Below are 23,900 nucleotides of genomic sequence, written 5' to 3'. Positions count from 1 at the left end.
GTCAGTTGATTGTTGAGTGTCATTTCCAAGTCGTCCAGTTCCGACACTTTGGGTCCGGTGGCCAACACGCCCGTACTGGATGATCTGGGAATAAGACTCAACAAAAACTATCTCCAGTATCACCTACTGAACCTTGTGGTATTGTGAGCTTTCAAAATATCCAAATGATTACAGTCTGTCAGGAAACCTTGCACTTTTATTTATTTAAGGTGGCAGCCCACCAACACAAAACCAAATATTTTGTTTTAGAAGATTTATTCAAGAACTACACACATGTAAATGAGGCAGAATATTTGACATTTTTTTTTATTTACAATTTAACAACAAAACACTTTATTGTCCAAAATTACATCAGTGCACTGAAACAGCAATTATACACAGATCAAGCAAAACATTATGACCAACTGCCTAATTATTGTGTTGGTCCCCCTTTTGCTGCCATAACAGCCCTGACCCATTGAGGCATGGACTCCACTAGACCCCTAAAGGTGTGCTGTGGTATCTGGCACCAAAATGTTAGCAGCATATCCTTTAAGTCCTGTAAATTGCGAGGTGGGCCTCCATGGATTGGACCTGTTTACCCAGCACATTCCACAGATGCTCAATTGGACTGAGGTCTGGGGAATTTGGAGGCCAAGTCAACACCTCAAACTCGTTGTTGTGCTCCTCAAACCATTTCTGAGCCATTTTTGCTTTATGGCATAGGGCATTATCCTATAGAGACCACAGCCATCAGGAATACCGTTTGCATGAAAGGGTGTACAAACAAAGAAGTCTGGGTCTGACACAGATTTTTCCATGACATGTGGCAGTGTAGCTTTATTGATATCACACCTGATTGTACCAAAGTAAAATGTTTTACTGGACTCAGTAAGGCAGACCACTGATGCAGAAAGCCAACCTTATATATTGCTGGTCTGATGAGCCTGATGCACAGCAGGTGCGCAGGTGATTACACAGAGTCAGCAGAGAGTGTAGGAGGCACGTAGATGTATAAGAGGGTTAGGGTTAGGTTTAGATAAGGGCTATGTGGGTTATGTGACAGGAAATGCAGCACTGCACAAAGATTCTGTTTTTCAACTCAACATGCCATTTTCATATAAAAACCAAATAAAACTATACCTTGTCATACATGTCTGGAATAATCTGGAGAGTAGTAAGCATCACATACTTTGCATTACAAACTTAAATACAGTATATTCCAAATAATTACACACAAACAAACAACACAGACATTAATATGTACCCTTTAAAACATTAAGTTGAAGCTACATTTATGAACTTTTATCGTCTGATACTTTGGGTATTACCTCAACATGCTACATGAGCAATTCAATGAATTCAAATAAAATCAATTCAGTAAATTGTGCTCAAAGCAACTGAAATAATCACAGTTCAAATAAATTCTGTTCAGTTTAATTGGATTAATTGAGAAGAAACTGAACTCAAATTCACGTTGAAGAACATGTGAACAAGTGCTGGCCTGCATACTTACCATCAAGTTCTGTGGCTCCTGCTTCCAAAACTTTTCCGTCTCTTCATCAAAAGCCTCAAGTCCTTCAGCCTCTTCAGCTCAGGACCGCTCCATAACAGCAGAGATTTACCTCAGGTGTGTTCCTCAGGTGGTTTAGGAGAGGGATGCTGTCAAAGGCTTACTGGGTGCCTGAGGTTGGTTACACGAGCTTGCTCTCAACAGCTTTCTTTGGGTCTTGCCTGCCCAACTCAAATTCTACTGGAGGTTTGGTTTGTGTGTGATTGGTGAATATTCCTGCTTTCTTCTGGGACGTCTACCTTCATAATCCTGCTTGTGAGTGTGTCTCTCTGACAAAAATCAGGTCCTGGGTTTGTCTTCATTAGAGTATGAAGCACAGTCAATGAAACGTAGCAGCATTGTCTTCCATATTATTATTTTACTAGAACATCATTGCATAAACATAGGAACTGTGCAATTTCAGATCGAGGTTTTCTTTCATTGGTCTTTCTTAAAAGCTGAAACATGATTGCTGGGGTTTTCTGTCCATTGCAAATGTGTGAAACGGAGCTATCATCAGTAGAGCTGCAAAGGTTTTCCAGGGCCTAAGAGCTGCACTACTGTCTTTTACCACAGAGAGGCAGCACTTTCTTTTATTTTTTTTTTTTTTTTACAGTGGAAGTCATTCTTCACATTATGTCTCACACAAGATGTGTTTTTCTCTCAACAACTTCAAATCAAAAGTCTTGATCTGGAATTAATATTCATTGTGTTTACGCTGAATGCTGTGCATATGTGTTTGTCAGCTACAGTTTAATTTTTCCTCACTGGTAGTTGCATCACACTACTTTTGACCCTCTTTGTAAATCTGATGTCCTGCCCCCTCTTTTGGAAACCCTCCCGTCTTTTTCCGTGCATGCGTGTGTGCATGTGTGCGTGTGTGTGTGTGTGTGTGCGTGTGTGTGTGTGTGTGTGTGTGTGTGTGTGTGTGTGTGTGTGTGTGCATGTGTGTGTGTCTGCATGTGTGTGTGTGTCTGCATGTGTGTGTATACACGCATCACAGATTTTTCCATAAATAAGTGGTCATGTGACTTGATAGTGGAAGAGTGGCTCAATCACTCACACAGAGAAAACAGTGATAGACAGCTAGATGTCCTGAGTTGGAGAAGATTATGTGTGCATCTTTGAGTCAGCCTGTGTCAGTATTAAATAGATGAATGTGCACTTTAGTCAGATTCAGTTTGTTTGCCATTAAAGGTTCAGCAGGTAACTTTTATAAAATAACTTTTTACCATTTTTGGTGAAACTATCACCATATCCTGGCAGTAGCACATGTGCTAGATAATCTGTGAAAAAGTCCAGTCCCTCTGGCTCTTCCTAGTGCCCCAATAGCATTTACAAAAATCTACTGTGCCAGGACCAATAAATTACCAGTCAGAGCCAGTTGATTGTTGAGTGACATTTCCAAGTCATGCAGTACCGACACTTTGAGTGTGGTGGCCAACATGTCGGTACTGGACGATCTGGGAATAAGACTCAGCAATAAACTATCTCCAGTATCACCTACTGATCCTTGTGGTATTGTGAGCTTTCAAAATAACCAAATGATTACAGTCTGTCAGGAAACCTTGCACTTTATTTGAATTATTGAATTATTAAAATGATAAATTACCCCAGCCATTTTTCTCTGCATTGTGTTCTATACAGTTTTCATATCAGCACATGTTGGTCACACACTGATACCGATATATCTCAGGCAAAACTGCAACAAGTCATTATTGGCTAAAATTGGCTGACCCATGTATCAGTTGGTCTGTTGATCAGAGTTTCAGTGGACTGTACAGACCAGCAGTACAGACTCAACTTTATTGATATTGCCACCCGACTGCACCAAAGTAAAAATGTTCTACTTCTCATGACAATCTACATGCTGCATGTCGACATGACATCAACATTACCATTCATGGACCAACCAGAAGGATGTGTTCGCCTTCTACTTTTTGCTTTTTTCATATTTATGAAGTGTCTCGTGGACCTCATCAAATGGACTTGCAGGCAACAAAATGTGCACTGAAAATGTGCACTACACACTGCACATGTTGCACATTGCATAGTAATCAAAGTACCCCATCCACATTGACTTTTGTCTTTTTCTAACATTGAATCACAGTGAATTATTTCATTGTTTTTTTGACACTGATCAGTAAACAAAACACCCTTTAATGTCAAAGTGAATACAAATTATTAATTATACACAATGTAAGAGCACTGTTTTAACTGCTTTTACTGCATTTGCAGCAGCAAATATGCCTTTAATCTATGTGGAATGGTTCATATCAGCTCCACATTTGGCCACTAAACATTTCCCTATTGTTCTTTAGGGCAACTGCTCAAACTCTGTCCGGTTTCATGGGGACTGTGAGCGAAGAGTCATTTTGGCCATTCGCATTGACATTGTTCTTTTGAAGTCATTTCTGTGTAGCCTGAGTCTGGCTTTATGTTTGGGGTCATAGATCTGCTCCAAAGTTGCTCTTGTCTTTAAGTGGCTGTAGGGTTTACTGCAGGTTTTCCCTGTGTTTTGCTGGTATCTGATGTTGTTTTCACATGAAATGCTTCTGGACTTTTTTTACAGATTAATGTAAGTGACCCTGATGGACAGCTATGAAATTATCGGATACACTGGTGGATTCGCAGCAATAGGACTGAAAATTTTATAGGTCATTGTATTTGTGTTCAACTTCTCACTTTGGCTTATATTATATTGCAAATATAAATAATCTTAAACTTTTAACTTATCCCTAACTTTTCATTAGGGATCATTTTAATTTAAATTTTAATCATTTACTTCAGAAAATGTTCCCATACATCTAATATAACTCAGCCAGTGCCTTTTCTCTCAGATACCTCTCCAAGCAGTGGACAGCAATGGGATTTGTGTCTATGTCAAACTTATTAGCAAACAGGTGGTGCTGCTCAAGCATCCACTGCAGGTCTCCAGCACCATACACACATACTGACCTGACGTGGTTACCTTGACACTCTGGGTACACCGCCTCCAGCGAACCCTGTGACCCCTCATGCCCATGCCACTTCACCAGCCGTGCAATCGCATTAATGTCAGTCATGTCATATTTGTGGTTAGGCCATGTTGATCCAGGAACACCGGGCATTCGCTGAATAGTTGCCCAGATGAACTCATCAGGACTGTAGGTATCTTTTGACCACTCGATCAATGCCTGTATTCTGGTGTCCTCCAACACGCTGCGGACGTAGCCTCGGTTAACCACAATGTAGGCATTTCCTGACAGGATGGGCAGGTTGAATGGAGGTGGCTCCTTTGCCTTCCCTGTCCCCTGAGACAGTTGAAATAATGAATTAATATAATGTAATGTAACATCATCATCATCATCATCATCATCATCATCATCATCATTAAGGTCAATCTGAACAGAAATATTTCTCAAAAAAGTCACACAGGAGAAAAATCTCCAAAGCAGTACCTGGATTTGTCCATTGACTATCTGGTGAACATTTGAGAACCTCCACTTCTTTATTTCAGGCATTTTTTCTGACTCCAAGCTGTTGTGGCCCCTCAGTAAACGCAACATCTTTACAATCTCCAAGTTGGTTTTCAGAGGGAAATCCTGGCCACAAAGGTTGATGAAGTATTTCCATTTTGTGCTGGCGTTATACAGATCAGCCATACAGTTAAGATCAGCCTGGACGCGTGGCCAGGCAGCATAGACCACGTTCACAGCCTGGCTGACCATGAAGACATTTGGGAAACAGGAAGTAATGGCCTCGATGGCAGAGAAGACTGAGGCCTCTGATTTTTTGTCCACATGGACACAGTAAATATTTTGAGGTGTGTAGATGGCTCGCAGCAGTCGCTCAAAGTTCTGCACCTGGAGAATATGGCAGAAAAATTAATTCAGTCCTAATCATGTATATTTTATGTATTCATTGTTTCATGTATTTGCTTTATTTTTGGAGCTATCTAAAGGGACAATCTTTAGATTAACATTTAATGTTGATCATCCATAAATTTGGGGGGGCTAATAGAAGAAGATTTAAAATTTGGAGAAGCAGAGGCCGACACATCCTGACTTTTTGTTCCTGGTATGGTGCAAGTTCTAAAAATGCCAGATTCCAGAACCTCCCATAATGAAGTTTTCATTTGACCCCCTTTCCTCCAAAATGCCCACTTCTTTCAAACTCCACACCTCCAGTTTGAAATGCAGAAGCTATTACACAGCTATTTTCACAATACTTCTGTAACTAATGATTAAAGTGAATTGTTTAGACCACTACTACACTGTTTTTAAAGTGTATTTAAATTGGTATTTAGAATTTGCGTACCTTGTGATGCACAACTATAGAGTAAGCCAGAGGGAAGTCCTCTTCTTCTTGGCTTAAGGGGAATGGTATGTATTTCCTACTTTTCCTGAATTCCCTGAAAATACATAATATTGAACAAATATCACAGGAGATACATGCTGCCTAACATTTCTGTTGAATTCAGTGCATTTAATAATAATGGCTCAGAGTAATACATCAGACACCTGTGGTTTAAAGCAACACACCTGCAGTCTTGGGTTGCATTGATGTAATATTCATTGGGGATCTGAACACTCTTGCGGAACTCTGTGGTGATGGAGAGCAGTTTAGCCTCCGCCAGTGCCTCCTTCTCTCCCTGCACGATTGCTGAACAGTTGTACACGTCCTCTCCACCATCATCAGCATGTGTATACGCCAACCAGCTGTACCCAAGAATGTAGGTAGGATCCCAGCCTGTTTTGTGCCGACTGAGTGGGGTAAACATCCATAGTGATCCCAGTACAACAACTGTGAGCATCAGCAACAGCAGCAGGCGTCCTTGTTTCAGCAGCCTCATTATTTGAGAGGGGAACCTCAACTAAGATGCTTTTACAGTGTGATTTCTGTGTATATTCCAGCTACACTTAACCTTTATATTCCTTTCATCGAGTCACTGATTTCTTTTTCTTTATCCTGAGTCATTACAATAAAACTGGTATGTGCAATGCTGAGTTGTTATATTTAGATTTATTTTAATCTAAAAGATAAGCTTAAAAATGTGTCGTCTGGCACATAATAGATTAGAATTAAAATTAGAATAGATTTTCTAGTTAATTCCACACTCAAAATTAAATCAAATTATGTTTTTGGAGTAATGTTGTGTATGTGTAGATAAGTTCCTCTTATTATGGACCCAGGCAGATTAGTCATTCACACGTTATTGCCCTTGGAAAGAAGATAAGAAAGACAGACAGAAAGTTAGGCTTACTATTCATCCATTGTTTAGTCAAACATATAATTGGCAAGTATAAAATTCAAAGATGACCACAAAGCAACGTGTATGTTCCCATGTAGAAAATTGATTTCATGCTCTTTGCAATGTAAATGTATTATTTGAAACATGAACAGTTTTATAGTTAGACATAAATGAAAGGTAAAATATACTTTTTTGTAATTCAAAGTAAGAGAAGTGAAATAATATGTTTTCCTCTCTAAAATTGTACTTGTAGTCTACTTGTCGAGTAGATTTATAAACAAGTAGTTTCACTTTTACCAAAATAAAATATCAATCAAGTAAAAGTACAGATTCTACTTCAATGTTTTTGTTTTTTGCTTAATTTTCATGAAATTTCTTACACTTCTGTGTTGCCTTGCCCCTGGAAAGACAACATGTGCTACAAACACACCTGCTGTGCCCACAAAACAAAGGTCATGCATTTTTCTAAGTTATTGTCTTTACACTGGACAGGCAGTCAGCCAAGATACTGTTCAGAAAGATGAAGACAAAAAGGAAAGAAAAGGAACAAGAAGAGTAGAATTACAGATATAAACAAATAGTAAACCACACAAAAGTTTTTATCAAGAATTACATTGTCACACTGATATGAATATGATTAACTACCTACTTCCCTCTGTGTAACTACTGCACTCAACATGTACGAAGATAGATAAGAAAGACAAGCAACACCCCACCCAAGGTGGGTCCGTAAGAAACTTGTTGCCAGTGGTAGAATGTAAGTAGGTACATCAATTCAATTCAATTCAATTCAATTCAATTCAATTCAATTTAATATTCCTTTATTCGTCCCATGAGGGGAAATTCCAATTCACAGCAGCACCAATAAAGTGGATAGAATAGTACAAGTGCAAGCAAGTTAAACACAATAAGTATATACAAAAGAGTGGGATAGAAAGAAAACGTCATCCTAAAAAATTGTAAATAGTATTTACAGACTGTTGTGTACCAGTAGTATTGCACAGATTATTGCACACATTATTATACTGATTACTTGGAGCAGTTTCTGTTGTACAGTCTGACGGCTGCAGGAAGGAATGACCTGCGATACCTCTCCTTCATAAACTTTGGACGTAGCATCCTATCACTGATGGAGCTCCCCAGTGCAGTGAGTGTGTGTTGGAGGGGGTGGGAGTCATTGACTGTCATTAAGGACAGCTTGACTGTCATCCTCCTCTCCCCCACCTCCTCCACCTGTTCCAGAGGGCATTCCAGGACAGAGCTGGCCTTCCTGATGAGTTTGTCCAGCCTCTTCCTGTCAGCTGTTGTGATGCTGCTCCCCCAGCAGACTACACCACAGAAAATGGCAGAGTCATAGAAGGTCCTCAGGAGTGCCCCACGCACCCCAAAAGACCTCAGCCTCCTGAGCCGATAGAGTCTGCTCTGTCCTTTTTTATAAAGTGCAGTGGTGTTATGAGTGCGGTCCAGTTTGTTGTTCAGATGAACACCCAGGTACTTATAAGATGTCACCATCTCAATGTCCCTTCCCTGGATGTTCACTAGTGATGGGGGAGAGTATGGGCGGCGATGGAAGTCCACAACCAGCTCCTTGGTTTTAGCCGCATTAATCTGGAGGTGGTTCTGCTGACATCAGTCCACAAAATCCTGGATGAGTCTCTGTATGACCCGTCGCCCCCATCTGTGATGAGGCCGAAATGGCAGAGTCATCAGAGAACTTCTGCAGGTAGCAGGTGGGAAAAGTCCGCTGTATAAAGGGTGAAGAGGAACGGTGCCAGCACCGTTCCCTGGGGGGCCCCCACATTGCAGAGGACAGTCCCTGACACACAGTCCCGTGTCCTCACATACTGTGGGCGGTTGGAGAGGTAGTCCACTATCCAGCATGTGAGGTGTTGGTCCACTCCTGAAAGCTCCAGCTTGTTTCTCAGGATGGCTGGCCTGATGGTGTTGAAAGCACTGCTGAGATCCAGGAGAAGGACCCGAACAGAGCTCCCAGGTGACTCCAGGTGAGACAGAGCTCAATGGAGGAGGAAGATGAGGATATCGTCCACTCCGATGCAAGGCTGGTACGCGAACTACAGCGGGTCCATGGACGAGCTCACCAGGGGGTGCAGGTGGGCAAGGACCAGCCCCTTGGGCAGAGCGCTGGCAGATGCTTCCTCATGTTCAGCTCATCGCCTATTTCTATTAAGTCAAGTCCTGTACTTAAGAACAAATACAAGGTACTTGGACTTTACTTGATTATTTCCATTATACACAACTTTATACGTTAGCTCCACTACATGCAGATGTGTGCTTCGAATGCTATGATTTCCGGTACTCCAGACGGTTTATAGCTGGAGCTGCTTGATGACAAATTGTTTCAAACATCTAATGTGCATTAGGGTTGATCGAGTACACCACTATCTGTATCTGTATCTACATCTGTTCAACCATCTAAACCATAGGTGTCAAATTCTGGCCCGCGGGCCAAATTTGGCCCGCAGTGTAATTATATTTGGCCCGCGAGACCAAATACCAAATGACTACTAGAGCTGGCCCACTGGTATTATACAGCGCATGTATAGCTGATACTACAAATCCCAGAATGCTCTGCTGGTGTTTTGGCGCATTCACTCAGGACAGGACCCGTAAACACCCTCTACTCTGTTGACAGTAGTCAGTGTCCTAATGCTACTACTGGCACCATGCCACTTTTCCAAAAGTGCGAAAAGAAAGGCAGACAACAGGAGCTTTCTGGACAGGTGGGAGGCAGAATATCTATTTCCATATATAAAAGACAGACTGGTTTGTCTTGTATGTGGCGCCAACGTGCCTATATCCAAGGAGTACAACATTAGACAACACTATGAAACAAAACACCAAGACAAGTACAAGGACCTGGACATGACTCAAAAACGCGGGAAAGTAGAGGAGATGAAAAGAAGTTTGGTTTCACAACAGACTGTGTTCAAAAAAGCCATGTTGAGGCTGCTGTAAAGGCTAGTTTTATTGTGGCAGCAGAGATCGCAAAATCAGCCCGGCCCTTTAATGAGGGAGAGTTTTTTTGATGTCGTGTGCCCAGAGAAAAAGCTTCATTGCATTCTCTCTTGCTGTGGATGAGAGCACTGACACATCTGATACTGCCCAGCTGTCAGTCTTCATCCGTGGAGTGGACTCAGAAATCTGTGTTACGGAGGAACTTTTGGGATTAAAATCAATGCATGAAACAACCACAGGACGGGAAATCTTTGAAGAGGTTTACAAATGTGTAATTGAAATGAAGCTGCCATTGGATAAACTCGTGGGATTAACAACGGATGGTGCGCATGTGTGGTCAAAAAAGTGGATTGGTGGGCGGGGTTCGGGAGAAGATGCGGGAGGAGAACTGTGCACGTGAGCTGTTTATCACTGCATCATACATCAAGAATCGCTGTGTCGCAAAGCCCTAAAGATGGAACATGTTATGGCCACAGTAACACGAGTGGTTCACTTTATAAGAGCCAAAGGTCTGAATCACCGCCAGCTCAAGTCTTTTCTGGAGGAGTGTGGTTCAGAATACGCAGACGTGCCGTATCACACAGAGGTGAGATGGTTGAGCCGAGGAAGAGTACTGAACAGGTGTTTCGAGCTGCGTGAGGAAATAAGTCATTTTCTGGAAAGCAAAGGGAAAGACACAGCAGAGCTCCGGGAACAAAAGTTTATGTGTGAGCTGATCTTTCTGTGTGACATCACAAGTCATCTCGATGCGCTGAACCTGCAGCTTCAGGGGCGGGGGCGTATCATCACAGACATGTACGCGGCAGTGAGGGCGTTTAACTGTGCCTGTGGGAGAATCAGATGCTGCAAGGAAACCTGGGCCATTTTCCCCGCTGCCAAACCATGACTGCCGACTCTGCCGCCGCCGCCGTATTCCCATGTGCACAGTTTGCTGAAAAACTCAGCGTACTCAGCGCTGAGTTTAACCGGCGATATGCCGACTTTGATGTCCAGAAATGTAGGTTTGAACTGCTTAGCAATCCTTTTGCAGTTGACGTGGAAAACGCATGTGAGCAACTATTCTCCTCGATGAAGCTGATCAAAACATCTCGCAGGAGGCAACTGACTGATGAACACCTTCGCTCGATCCTGAGGATTTCTTCAGCTCAGAACCTGAGCCCAGACACTGATGAACTAGCATCCAAGAAGAGATGCCAGGTATCACATCAAAGTAGATCAGTGTGTAGCAAACTGAACTATAATAAACGTTTTCTTTATCTACTTTTTCTTGCTACTTCATGGCATGGGCTTGAATGGAGGCACGTTCATTGAAGAGTATTATTAAGTAATTTATTTATTGTTATTTTATTTTTACATTTATTATTAGCCTGTGGGGATAAAGGTTGCTGTTGGAATTTAAATCAGAAGGCTGCAAATAAAAATAGGCATACGATTTTAAAATTTCATTTAAGAAATGAATGCCATTGATGTGTTTTTTATTTGAAATTCGATTTTGCACGTGTGCAATTTTAAGTTATGTATTGGATAGTATTAAGCTTTGCTTGTTCCATATTCAGTGTTTAAGCAATACTTATTTGGGTCCATATGAAAAGTTATATATCTGTTAGGGTTCGGCCGGTTACTCGTTTCAGACGAGTATCCGGTACGGATAAAGCATTTTTGACGAGTACGAGTATGATACGAGTAAAACTCGTCAATATCCGTGCTCGTGCTGAAGGAAAATCCTCATTGGGTAACTGACTATCTTCCCGCTCTGTGATTGGCCAGTCACACACACAGCGCCCGCCCTTCCCTTCACAGACACGTCTCTGCAGTCAGAGCTGTGCCCCACTCTCGCACGCACACTGATAGTGACTGATCTGTCTCTGCTTGGCTTCACTCTAGCTCACGTTGCTCTCTTCAGTACTCCTTAGGTTTTCTTCAGCTCGCCTCTACTTCGGTTTGTATGATATTTAAAGTTACTTGGTGAACTTGTTTTGTAACGTACGTGGTGCGGCACGTCGGTCACTGCCTCCACTCCGGTCTTTTTTTTTTTCTCTTTTTTTTTTTACCATCTGCTTGCTCTTAGTTTGGCTGGTGATGTAAAGTCAGTTGGAAAACTTTGCTCGTACTGAACGCGGTGCTTTTGAGAAGAATACAGTGAACAAGGCTGACTTATTATTTCCCTGTTTGCCATCACTGGATGTTTGCATGAATCACCAAGTTCACACAGATCATTAAAAAAACAAACAGTCTTACAGACCACTTACACGCATACACACATATAGCATATAATATATATAGCATATATAACACACAAAGTAGCCTATATTAATATTCTTATTGTATATGGCTGCATGCAGTATCTGACACTTTCTCACTGCAGTTCATAAAAGTAAATATAATATTATAAATATTACAAATGAAACTTTATATACTGTATATGACAACCACTTCCGGTTTAGGCCCCGCCCACTCCGAGTACAGATACGGATACAGATAGTTTAAATGGTTGAACAGATACAGATACAGATACAGATACAGATAGTGGTATCGCTCATCCCTAGTGTCTGTGTAGGGAGGAGCAGGCGCTGTGTGTGTGTGACTGGCCAATCACAGAGCATGAAGACAATCAGTTACCCAATGAGGATTTTCCTTCAGCAGGAGCACAGATATTGGCGAGTTTTACTCATATCATGCTTGTACTCCTCAAAAATGCATTATCGGTCCCGTTATCGCTCAACCCTAATTTGCACGTTTGATCAGTTCAATCTGATCTCTTGTCCTCTTTGCTAACGTTGAATACTGTTCAAACTATGACTAAAACTGCATCACTTCATTTGAACAGTTTTCACCTGCTCCTCAACTACAATTTCAGCCTTCCCTAGAGTTAGCAGAGGTACTGCATCTTTATGGGCTTTGTATAAAAAAAAACATAGGCATTTTAGCTTCAGCACCTCCTCACAAAGTGATTTTGGAGCCAAATGCAGGTTTGGCACAAATAAAGCTGTATTTTCTACCTCAAGAAGCAATTGACAGTATTGCACCTGTCATTAATTGTCTTAAGGGTGTGTTAGTACCTACATCAATATCTTTTAATACCCCCTATTCCTAATGCCAACAGACCTGTAGAATGGTGCTTAACCATAATCTCAAAACAATGAATTCAATTATATTTGCTGCCGCACCCATTGTACCTGGTAGGAATTCTATTCATCAGAGGTGACTGAAGCATGTTTGACTGGTACTGCTACTACTTTCAGGTAGTCCTTACAAACACCAGAAAAATGGACCATATCACACCAGTCCTCAGATCACTACATTGGCTTCCTGTGAGTCAAAGAATAGACTTAAAAATCTTATTGTTGGTCTACAAAGCATTAAATGGTCTAGGACCAAAATATATTCTAGATTTATTAACTCCATATGAAGTATCCAGACCCTTCAGGTCATCAGGGACAGGTCTGTTGTGTGTTCCCAGAATCAGAACCAAACAAAGTGAAGCAGCTTTCAGTTATTATGCTCCTCACCTGTGGAACATTCTCCCTGCACACCTGAGGTCTGCACCAAGTGTCAGCTCATTTAAATCAGGGTTGAAAACATTATTATTTGCTACAGCTTTTGTATGTGTATATGTATTTTCTGTTTATGATTTGAATGTATTTTTATGCTTCTGTAAAGCACTTGCCTGGTGTATGAATTGTGCTATACAAATACATTTGCCTTGCCTTGCTATGGTTTTGGCTATGAGCTCGATGAAACCAGTGGATTTCATGGTGACACAGATTAATCACCCTTCAAGTGTCAATACTTCTGCACTACATAAGGTACAGAGCTTTCAAACACAAGACAGAGGTTCTTTCTAACAAACACTTACATTTGTTCTTAAACAGACTAATTGCCCATCGAGGACAGGCAGAAACTGCTCTGTGCCAGTGTTAAGTGTTCATGAACTGTTATTGTTTCTTAATTGTTTCTGTGTTGATTCAGATTCAACACCTATGTGATTCTTGTGTTCCAAAATGCAACATTTAGGCCATAATAATTGATCCAGTATTGCCAAGGTGAGTATTGTTTGTTCCAAACAGCTTTTCCTGGAGCATTCCACAACTTTCCCAGTCTTTCATTGCCCGTGTCCCAACTTGTTTAAAACGTGTTGCTGCATCAAATTTAGAATAAGCATATATTAATGAAACATTAATTAACTTAAAGATACCCTTTGCTGTTCTTCATCTTGACATGCACCACTGTCAAATCAGTGAAAAATATGTGCATCTTGCTGCAAAGCAGGATACAGGTTGGACTAGTTTTCCAGGTATGGTAGCTACAATCCACTCCTCAACAGTAGAGAAGACTCATCTGATCATACATAATGTGGTCCTTATTACACACAAATTGTCTTTTATGTCTGTCGTAACCCAGGCTTTATTTTGGTTGAAGAAATCAAATTGCATTTGCTCCTTTTTAACATGTAAAGTTAGGTATAAATTGGGGTATTAAAGGAATAATATTTGGTGACATGAGATTGCTGAAAATGTAAATTGTGTCTGATCAAGGATACATAAACTCTTCTATCACCATTTAACAACCTTAATACTATTTTTTCTCTAAATGTAAAAGTTTAAACTGCAGTGTTAACATACAGCATTCACTATATAAGAAAATAGAAAGCATTGAATACTTACTGTTCTTTTTGTTGTGCATTGGAATAGAACATGTAACAGCTTCCTACCTGTGTCTTTACAAAAAGTAGCTCAGAATTGAATCTTCTTTCTTCTTTTTTGTCCGTTTGTCATATTGCTGATATTCTAATGCTTCTGGATGCACTTGTTCTGGTCTGTTCTCATGTAAATGATGGCCACAGTCGGCAATTAAAATGTGACTTCCTGTTAGCATTTTCCAAAGTAAAACCATTTATCATGCACCAAGGCCTGGTAAAAAATGGGAAAGAGTTTGTTGAACAAAGAGTGAAATCACTAAGATGTATTTCATTGTGGAAATCTGCAATGCATAAATTTAATCTTAACGGTCTGTAAAGTTACATTAATCTCTGTGCAATAACACAGGCCTATTTTTAGAATAAATTTTCTAAAAATGCATGAATAGTACCTCCAGCGTAAGTAAACGCCACTCCTGGAAAGATTACACTATTCTTAGAAGACCAGTTATTCAATTAATTTGGCACAATTGTTGACTGTTCTTATTATTTACTACTGCTAAGATCCAGGAGTTGCTGGATGCTTTTATTCTGAAAGCCAAGTTGCTTACTCAGATTCAGGGTTCTTCATGCTAAAACCTGCTATCTTGATACAGCCGGAGTGTTTATTTTTTACACCTCAACATCTATTCCACATATATGTAATCATATCATATGCAGTAAACAATATAGAATGTGATAATATTATGTTTCATTAACATATTGATTGTGCTTCATAGTTACATGAAGTCAAACCCGGGACCTGATTTTTGTTAGACAAACTCATAAAGCAGGACAAAAAGGTGGTGGACCAACAAAAATCATCAGTCACAAAAGATAGTGATTTAACATCTGAAACATCTGAAATATCTGCGGTGTCATTTTTGTTTTGTATCACATTCCCATTAGAGTCATGGCAGAATATGTATTAGTGCAGCTCACTTGCACATATCCTAAAATCAATTGATTTGTCTCCTAGATGATGTATCATTTACGGCTGTTGCATCAGTTACCATTACCACTTATAAAGGAGTTTATCGTAAATTTATGTTCAATTTACTTTACATATCTCACATATCTGATAATGACCAACAGAGTTTTGACCTACAGATGTAAACTTCAGGGTTATTAATCAATTCCAAAGCTGAGCCCTTCTGGTATCAATGCTTAAGATTGTCCAGAAATGCCAGCATTGTGCTGTAAAATGTACACTAGATATAAGGAGCAGATGCACGATTACAGGCAAGTTGTTAAAAACTAAAAGTGGAAGATGACCTCACTGAGGAGAGAATCATCATTCTCCCATCACTCACCGGGGGTCCTATTCATGGACTGAAGGAAGAACTGAGGTAGTTCAAGTTGGTCCAACTATAGTCCTCACACCAAAATAGTGGCATCACAGTTAAGAGCCACCAGGGGGTTAATTAACAAATCAGTAACAGCAGTTTGTAATAAAAAAATAACACATTTCTATGGTGTAAGATCGCTGTCAAAAAGACGTGTCCATAATTAAAGTTTTGTATTTGGAAAGTTAATAATTTGTGTGTCATAAAAGTTGTTTTACACAAAATTCTGCTGTCATATACGTGAGTCTGTGAAATTGGGTTCGGGTTACGATTGTTTTTATATGAGTATAAAAACTGTGAGTGCAAAGTCTTGACAATACAACTCATTTTTCTACAACTACGAAGTCTTCATTGTGAATACGAATTCAAGTTTACAGGTACGACTTGAAAAGTGCTGAAATGACGTCACTGAGGTCACAGTCAAGTCAAGTCACACACACACACACACACAGGATGCCCTCTCTTGTTTGTTATAGGAGGAGTCCTTTAAGGGATGACTTCACTTGCATCCCTTTTCTGTCACGGTCAGTAGCAAAGGAAGGCCAGGACCCAGTTGCAGAGATGAAATACAAACACGATTTATTTAACAAAGTACAAACAAAATCTCCTGAGCCAGGGAAAATGCTTTCAAGCAAAACGAATTCAAAATCACCACTAAGGGGCAAAAGACAATAACAAAAACTGATCAAAACTTCATGAAGAACAAAAGTAGCAAAATAACGAAACTCAAAAACACACCAGGAAAACTGGGATGCAATCTACTATATACAAAAACCAAGGGCAACTATGAAAACCTCACAGTGAAATAACCAGCACTCAGAGAACAAAACACACAGGTGGAGCGAGACGAGAGACGAGCAATCTACTAGGCCAGCTGCGCACTAGAGAAACCAAGAGAGTAGTCTGGCACAGGAGTGGAACATGAGGTGGCTTAAGAAGCCGAGCTGATTCTCTCTCTCCCGCTCCAACCTGCTGTGGGAGTGGACAAAGAAAAGGCAGTATCAGATATAGACAAGCACAGAAAAAACAGTGGCATGAGACCACAGCCATCACACTTTTCCTTGGTAAGATCACAGTTGATGTAATGCAAAAGATACAGATGATCCTCTCACTCTCTTTCTATCTGTCACACATACAGGATGATGTCTTCTTTTTTTAAAGATTTGCCTAAGTTCACAGGCCTTCTTTATTCAGCACTGTCTGGACAGTATCACTGTCAGCAACAGTGATAATCAGATCAATCAACCATGTCTACTATTTCTCTTTCTCTCACCCTCATTCATGTGTCATCATCCCTCTTAAGTTTTCAGTTTCTACACTGCTATTTTTATCTATTAAAAGCTATTAAGCTAATAAAAATTGTTTGCCAAGCTTGTAGAAGCTAAGACCAATAGTAGCCCATTTTGTTTCTAGCAGCTGTTTGTGATTACAAAACACATATACTGAATACGTACAGTATATGTGGTTATGTTATATTCGGATCTGCAAGTGTCTCTAGATATTTTGGGTGCTTAGGTGTTAGAGGCCATGGTTAATGACAAGTACTGCAATTTCTGTTGACATCATGCCACAGAGCCAAATACTTTTTCAGCAGACTGACTCAAGAACTACACTCTAAATTTATTCTTGGAAAAGGGAAACAAACACAATGGAAACTTTTATTTCAAATGCCTATGTCAGGCATGCTTATACATCTCTCACTTTGCCCCAAGGTATGACGAGGAGAGGGGTATACATAAATTTGCATGCATGAGGTAACTCCCCTAACCTGCCTGTATTGATCAGTTGGTTGTGTGGAATCTTCCTGAAAAATCCTTCAAAGCTACTATGAAATTTCTCATGCTGGGACTAACCTTTGACTGACCTTTGGCTGTCTCCTTATCCAACAACAAATGAGCCAGATATTGATTTTCTTATTTCTCTCAGTCTGTGGTGTGGCTTTCATGGTAAATTGGTTCATTTCACCTCTCATCTGTGACATTATGGTAGAAAGCTAATGAATATGTATGTATATGTATATGCCCTCAGGTAAGTTCATAAAATAATCTGCCAACGATCTTATCTCACACAGAAATTTGACCAATAACTGCCATTCACTTTAGTATCAGACAACAATTGCTTCTGTCTTGTCTTCTCTCCCCATCAGAACTGACAAGAAGGGGAGCTCTGTTGTTTGACAGTGACAAGATGCCTGGCTGCTGCCTGTCTTCTCCTTGCATTTTGCTGTACTCTGCAGCATACCTGAATATAAGCCAGCCTGCAGCATGATGTGTATGCCACATAGTTGTTACACCAACAACTAGCAATGGGCTAGAAGAAGAAGATTGTGTGGTACCATGGGCGACACAGTTGCTTGTTCATTGAGGAGTGTACCAACCTGAAGGTGCTGAGCATAATACTGCATTTACAGTGCCGGGACAGTCACTGTGCTAACAGGAAGATGCTTTATTTTGTACTACTGTACGCTACACAGCATTTGACTGTGTCCCCATCCGGTAGCTTTTTTTTTTCTTCATCTTTAATCTGAACAAAGCTTTAATTTAGGTCATTGTTTTTGGAGGAATTACTGACTTGATTACATTGACGCATCAATCTACCCGGTCAGTTGCCATCTGTCTCTTTTAGTATCCCATGGTAATGATAAGGCTCATGACTCACACAACCATTAACATGCAAACAGAAGTTGTGTTACAGTCCATCTGCTGTGTTCCCAGAAAAGTTGAGATGCTAATAAACTGCAGCTCTGTCAATGCACTGGAATGCTAATGGGATACAATATTTAGACTGTAATTGCAGGTAGTCAAACATTAGTTTCAGTTTAATTAATTTATACAGCACTTTAAAAGCAAACAAGTTTTGCACTTCAGTGCACCAAAAAGATACATATGTATACACATATAAGCATAAAGGCAGAAAAATAAAAATGGGTTAAACATATCAAAAATATCGCGTTATTAAGGCGTTAACGTCATTAAGCGTCTTTTTTTTTATCGCGCGATTAACGCTCTTTGTGACCTAGTGAACTTGTAGTTTTTTATAGGCTGTGGCCACTGCTAGTAACGTTACAAAAACTACAGGATCCGATTGTAAACCGGAAACAAAACAATAGACACGCCCCACGTATGTTTTGGTGTCGCCTGCTCTGTAGCTGTGAAAGTGTAGGCGGATGTGAAGCGCGAAACGCCGAAATGGATGCGAACAAGATTCTGAATAGAAAGTTTAGTTTCAAAAAGTTGGAAGATGGGTTGACTGACAAGACCAAAGTTTGGACAGAGCATATGGATACCACAACTAAAAACAAGCTTACTGCAGCCATAGCCAAGTAATGTTCATTCTTTCTGGAGAGAAATAAGAGGCTGCGTTGATGAGCCTCTGGTGAATAAACAGAAGAGCATCATAGTCTGACTGCTTGTATGTTCAGAGGAAACTTAAGAAAGGAAAGTTTAAGCCATGGTTTAACTGCACTATAGCCTGAGTCCTAGTTTACAATGATGTGCACTTTGTAACTTTATCTTGTATCACCCTGTTTTGATCTTTTAGAAAGGGTTGTTGAAGGGGCTTTTATGTAACCAAGCATTTTTTTTTTTGTCATCTGTTTATTGACAGTGTTAAAATGTGTGAGATTTGATTCAGTCAAATGTGAATGACTGCTCAAAGTGAGAATATTAGTGTGAAATATAACACTACACATTGTTTTCAATAAAAAGCATTTGCACAAAGCAAGCCTATCCACTTTTCCATGTTGATAACAGTATTAAAATGATAATTAATGGGACATTTAGAACAAATAAAAATGTGCGATTACTAATAATAAGTTAACTATGACATTTATGCGATTAATCGCGATTAAATATTTTAATCAATTGACAGCACTAGAAGGAATCATTGTAATGTACTTCCTGTTCCATTTTTAATAGCATGTAGCAGATTGACCAAGCCGGCTCCTGGCAGGCACAGCAGGTTTTTACATAATGTCACCATCTCATACAATCATTAAAAGGCTGTCAGTAGACTCTTAACACTTAACACTCAGAAAAACACTGTTTTCTGATATCTGTATACATTTGTTTGTGGCTTGCAATATCTCCATTTGTTGTAAAATATGTCAAATGTTTTACTTCATTAAAAATGTGTTCCTCCCCAATGGTCTTTTAAAAAAAATATGCCATACACTACAATGCACACTGCATAATAATGAAAAGTACCCAAACAACAGTGACTTTTGGTTTTACTGATAATATTGAATCACATTGAATTAATTTGCCCTTTTTTAGATTGAACAGCAAAACAATGTCCTAACCTTTGGGCAGATAGCTAGCTAGCTAGCACTACTCATTAATTTCTCCGCTCTGTTCCATCTCTGACGCAATTTTCTCACCCACTGCATGCATCTCCGCTTTGTCTGAGTACAGAGCAGGTGGAGATCCGAGATCACAAGATCACACACAGTACGTGACAGAGCCATGTATAAAGTCAAACTGAAATGTAAACAACAGACAGGGCCGTGCAGAGAACTTTGGAGGAGCAGGTGCTCAAAGTTAAAAGGGGGCACATGGAGCACGAATTTGAAACACCATACAGAAACATACCTTGCAATATAAACGGTTGAATGGTAGCAACCCATATTCATAAAGAATGTAACATGGATTCGCAACATACCATATCATTGTCCACACCTCATATATTTGTTTGAGGCCAGTACAAAGCAAAATTAGTCTCTGTTTTACCTGATGAACAGATTCTGTTGAGGGGGTTGGTGAGGTTGCTGCTGCTGATATGACATTTCATACCTTTTTAAAAATTGTACTGTATAGCCACAAATTTAATTCATTCATAATCTGCCCTTTATTATTCCTAGTGCTGAATGAATAAATTAAAAAATAATTAAATGATATAGAAATCATGTATTTAAATATTTTTGTGCTTTTATTTAGTTTGACTATCAACTTTGCAGCAAGGTTCTAAAAGTTATATAATTTGTATGCATATTATATTTAATTTGTGTGTAAATGTTATAAACGAACAAGTACTGATATGTTTAAATGAGAGGTTGAGAAAATCAAAATTCAAATTCTTCTATTATTGTTGTATTTATACTGTGATAGTCCAAAATTATGTGAATATGCATATTGCATAGTGTTAGTGAAATAACAGTCTATGCCTCATTGCCTCTAGAAACATGGGAAAAAACAGCTTGACAGTAAAATAACACATAAAATCTCTCTAATGCACTTTCCCATGACAAGAGAAACATACAGAAACAAAGAAACGAAAAAGCCTGACACACTGCACACTGTGTGTGGTTAACTTGCGGCTATAGCTTGTGAGAGGTGTGTGCAGAGTTGGACGACACAGAGGAGGCTCATTGCTCACTTCGTCAATCATCTTGCAAGAATACACCGTGCACAAATCCGTGCACGGATCTAGAAAAATATTTATAGGGTGGCAAGAGGGGGGCAGGAATTTTTGAGGGGTGGCAACCTATTTTGATGTAAATATATTTAAGTTATCGTAGTTTGTAATTGACAATTTACACTGAAGTATTCCTGCTTGCAGAATGTAAGCAGCATTACAAGAAAAAAAAAATCTAAAGAAAATCTTACCCATGATCAATGGACTGTACTAAGGTCAGCATACATACACAATGGAAATAAATTGGTCATGGCACTTAAGCGAGGCACTGAACATTGCTTTTATTGATATTCACAGAACACAATGTATAAGAGATAGGATATATATTAAAAAAAAACAACAGCAACAACACTGCTTCATGTTCAGCAGTATTTACACTGTTTACACTAGTGTCACATTTTAAACATACAAAATTTACAGATTTAATACATAATACAAATTTAAATACAAAAGAAATTAAAGACAGCATACATTGCATGGATTACTCACCAATCCATGCAGTGTATGCTAGAAATGAATGAGAAAAACAATACAAAGACAGTCACCAGATGTTGAGATCTCAGAGCAGCAGTGTTCAAATGAGATGGTGATCCCAGAGAGCATGTGACACTGTCATGCTTATAACAGCTAAATAGTAAATTTACTAGATTTCCCTTTACAGACACTGAATCAATGAATCAAAATGTCAGTCCAAGCCAACATTAACTTTATAGGCTATGTATAGTTAGTAGGGCTGTCACTTAACAAAAAAAATAAATAACTAAATAAATCATCAGCTATAACAGCAACTTCTCCCCCGCTAGAGCGGAGCTGCTCCATACACCGGGCATGAATGGACCGAGCCGCCGCTGTGAACGGACAGCCAGTCCGCTCATGCCCGGTGTATGGAGCCGTTCTACTACGGACAGAGCCGCCCGCTGTGTCCGTTCACGGCGGGCGGTGATGAATAATGAATTTTTTTTTATTGTTGTTTGAAAACATACATCGCAAGGTCTGAGGCACCGCTGCAGTCAAAGATAAGCGGGTCAAAAGAAAGTTATGCTTGAATTATGCGTGAAAACTACATTGGTTAAACATGAATGACACAACATGAGGTCGAATTTAACTTTAACTTTCAGACAAAAAAAATGGACTCGGCGTGCCGGCCTGTCTTTTCACCCCAAGCCACGTCTGAGCCAATATTCTATTAAAAGACGTGACAGCCCTATAATAACATTCTTAAATTGGATTTTTGTCATCTCAAAACCACAATCACACGTGTACTCGTATTGGGCTTTCCTTATTCTCTCATTATTTGATAGATAATCAGTTTTTAACCTCTTTCCTGGTGTCTTCGTCCTTGACTCCTGGCTCTCTTGCTTCGCGCCCCTCCAATCAAAGGAGTCTCGTGCCGCTCTCGCGTTCTCTCGTGCTGCATGCACTGTCGTGGGACATCGGAGCTTCGCGTTCGTAAACGTTAAATTTGCTGTGACTTTTCTATCAATTCATTGCCGCCAACTGGGGTGGCAGCAGGGGTGGCAAGGGTTTGTTTTAGCCTGTTTTAGCCATAGGGTTGGCATAGGATCTATGCCACCCCAGTAGATCCGCCCCTCACTGTGAGGGCACGTTGTGGATCATGTGACCGACCAAGGTAGATCTAAATTATTATTATTTTGGGCCACACAGACAGACTTTCACACACACACACACACACACACACACACACACACACACACACACGCACACACACACACACACACACACACACACACACACACACACACACACACACACACTTACGAAAAAAAAAAAATCACTTTGACAAAAGGGCACTTTGGGCATCAAGGGGCAAAGGGGCAGGTGCGCCCCCCCTCTGCAGTTCAGTGCCAGTTAAGCTACATTTATCCTTTTGGACTGGGTTAGTTTACAATTTATTGAGTACTACTCTTGGAAGAGTTAGCATCTGATCCATCATTTCTCATCTCTATTCTTTCTCTTTTCTTCCTCCCTGAAACACATAGGTACACCCAATAGGATGAATTCTTCTTAAAGGTCCATTACTGTGATGGAGTGGCGGAGTATACTTTTTTGTAGTGTTAATAAATTTGACTTTTTGGAAGTATTTAATGTGTCCACTGTCACTGATTCCCATTAACTCATTGCATGGCTTAAGGTATGTGGTTTTTAAGAGTTGCACAGTTGGTATACACATTCAAGAGACTGAAAAGACCGAAAAGATGTGCGTTATCAAATGTGGTGGGCCAGTCTGGTCCAAAATGCCAGGACCGATTTCTTGTCCCAGTTCGCCCCTGCTGGTAAGTGTGAAAACTCCTTCAGGCATTTGGTGAGAGGTTTCAAGACATGGTGAGTCAACAAAAGGAACTGAACATATTTGCTTTGCTGTTTAAAATGGAATGGATGTCATAGCAGGTTCTCGGATATTTAACAAACTAGGAACCTGTGTAAACACCGTAGTACTTTTCTTACAGTATTTACAAAGGTTACAGTTACTACTTAGATGCATAAAGCCTATTCTCAAGAATTCATGTATGTTACCCTGACCTTAGTCAGATTGCCAATTGTGAAATTACTGTGGGTCAATTAATGTCTTTGCATTTTATTAATTTAAATTTGCTAAACAATGAAATACTCGCTGTGAGGATTAGGTCTTTGAATCTCCCCTGTAACACTTTTTCGAGTGTGAAACATCCTCCTGAAAACTTGCGATGTATTCCCATAGATAGGTCA

The 23,900-nt window shown here is 39.9% G+C and overlaps 1 protein-coding gene across 1 annotated transcript; it reads right to left on the bottom strand.

The window, feature by feature from the left end:
* Positions 1–4,338: 4,338 nt before the first annotated feature.
* LOC139333045 (beta-1,3-galactosyl-O-glycosyl-glycoprotein beta-1,6-N-acetylglucosaminyltransferase-like) lies at positions 4,339–6,440 on the bottom strand. The gene is made up of 4 exons (XM_070965287.1): positions 6,055–6,440; positions 5,831–5,924; positions 4,972–5,376; positions 4,339–4,824 (listed from the first exon to the last, which is right to left on the bottom strand). The coding sequence occupies exons 1-4, from the start codon at positions 6,363–6,365 to the stop codon at positions 4,339–4,341; spliced, it is 1,296 nt and encodes a 431-aa protein (XP_070821388.1). The 5' UTR covers positions 6,366–6,440.
* Between the last annotated feature and the right edge of the window lie 17,460 nt (positions 6,441–23,900).

The sequence above is a fragment of the Chaetodon trifascialis genome, chromosome 6 (assembly GCF_039877785.1).
Source record: "Chaetodon trifascialis isolate fChaTrf1 chromosome 6, fChaTrf1.hap1, whole genome shotgun sequence".
NCBI classification, from domain to species: domain Eukaryota; kingdom Metazoa; phylum Chordata; class Actinopteri; order Chaetodontiformes; family Chaetodontidae; genus Chaetodon; species Chaetodon trifascialis.
The sequence above is the reverse complement of the archived record's forward strand: the minus strand, read 5'-3'. Positions and strand labels throughout refer to the sequence as shown.

Coding starts and splice junctions, on each gene's coding strand:
- LOC139333045 (XM_070965287.1), bottom strand. CDS start 6,365: ATGAGGCTGCTGAAACAAGGACGCCTGCTGCTGTTGCTGATGCTCACA. Junction 5,925..6,054: donor AATGCAACCCAAGACTGCAG/GTGTGTTGCTTT, acceptor ATGTATTTTCAG/GGAATTCAGGAAAAGTAGGA. Junction 5,377..5,830: donor CTATAGTTGTGCATCACAAG/GTACGCAAATTC, acceptor CATATTCTCCAG/GTGCAGAACTTTGAGCGACT.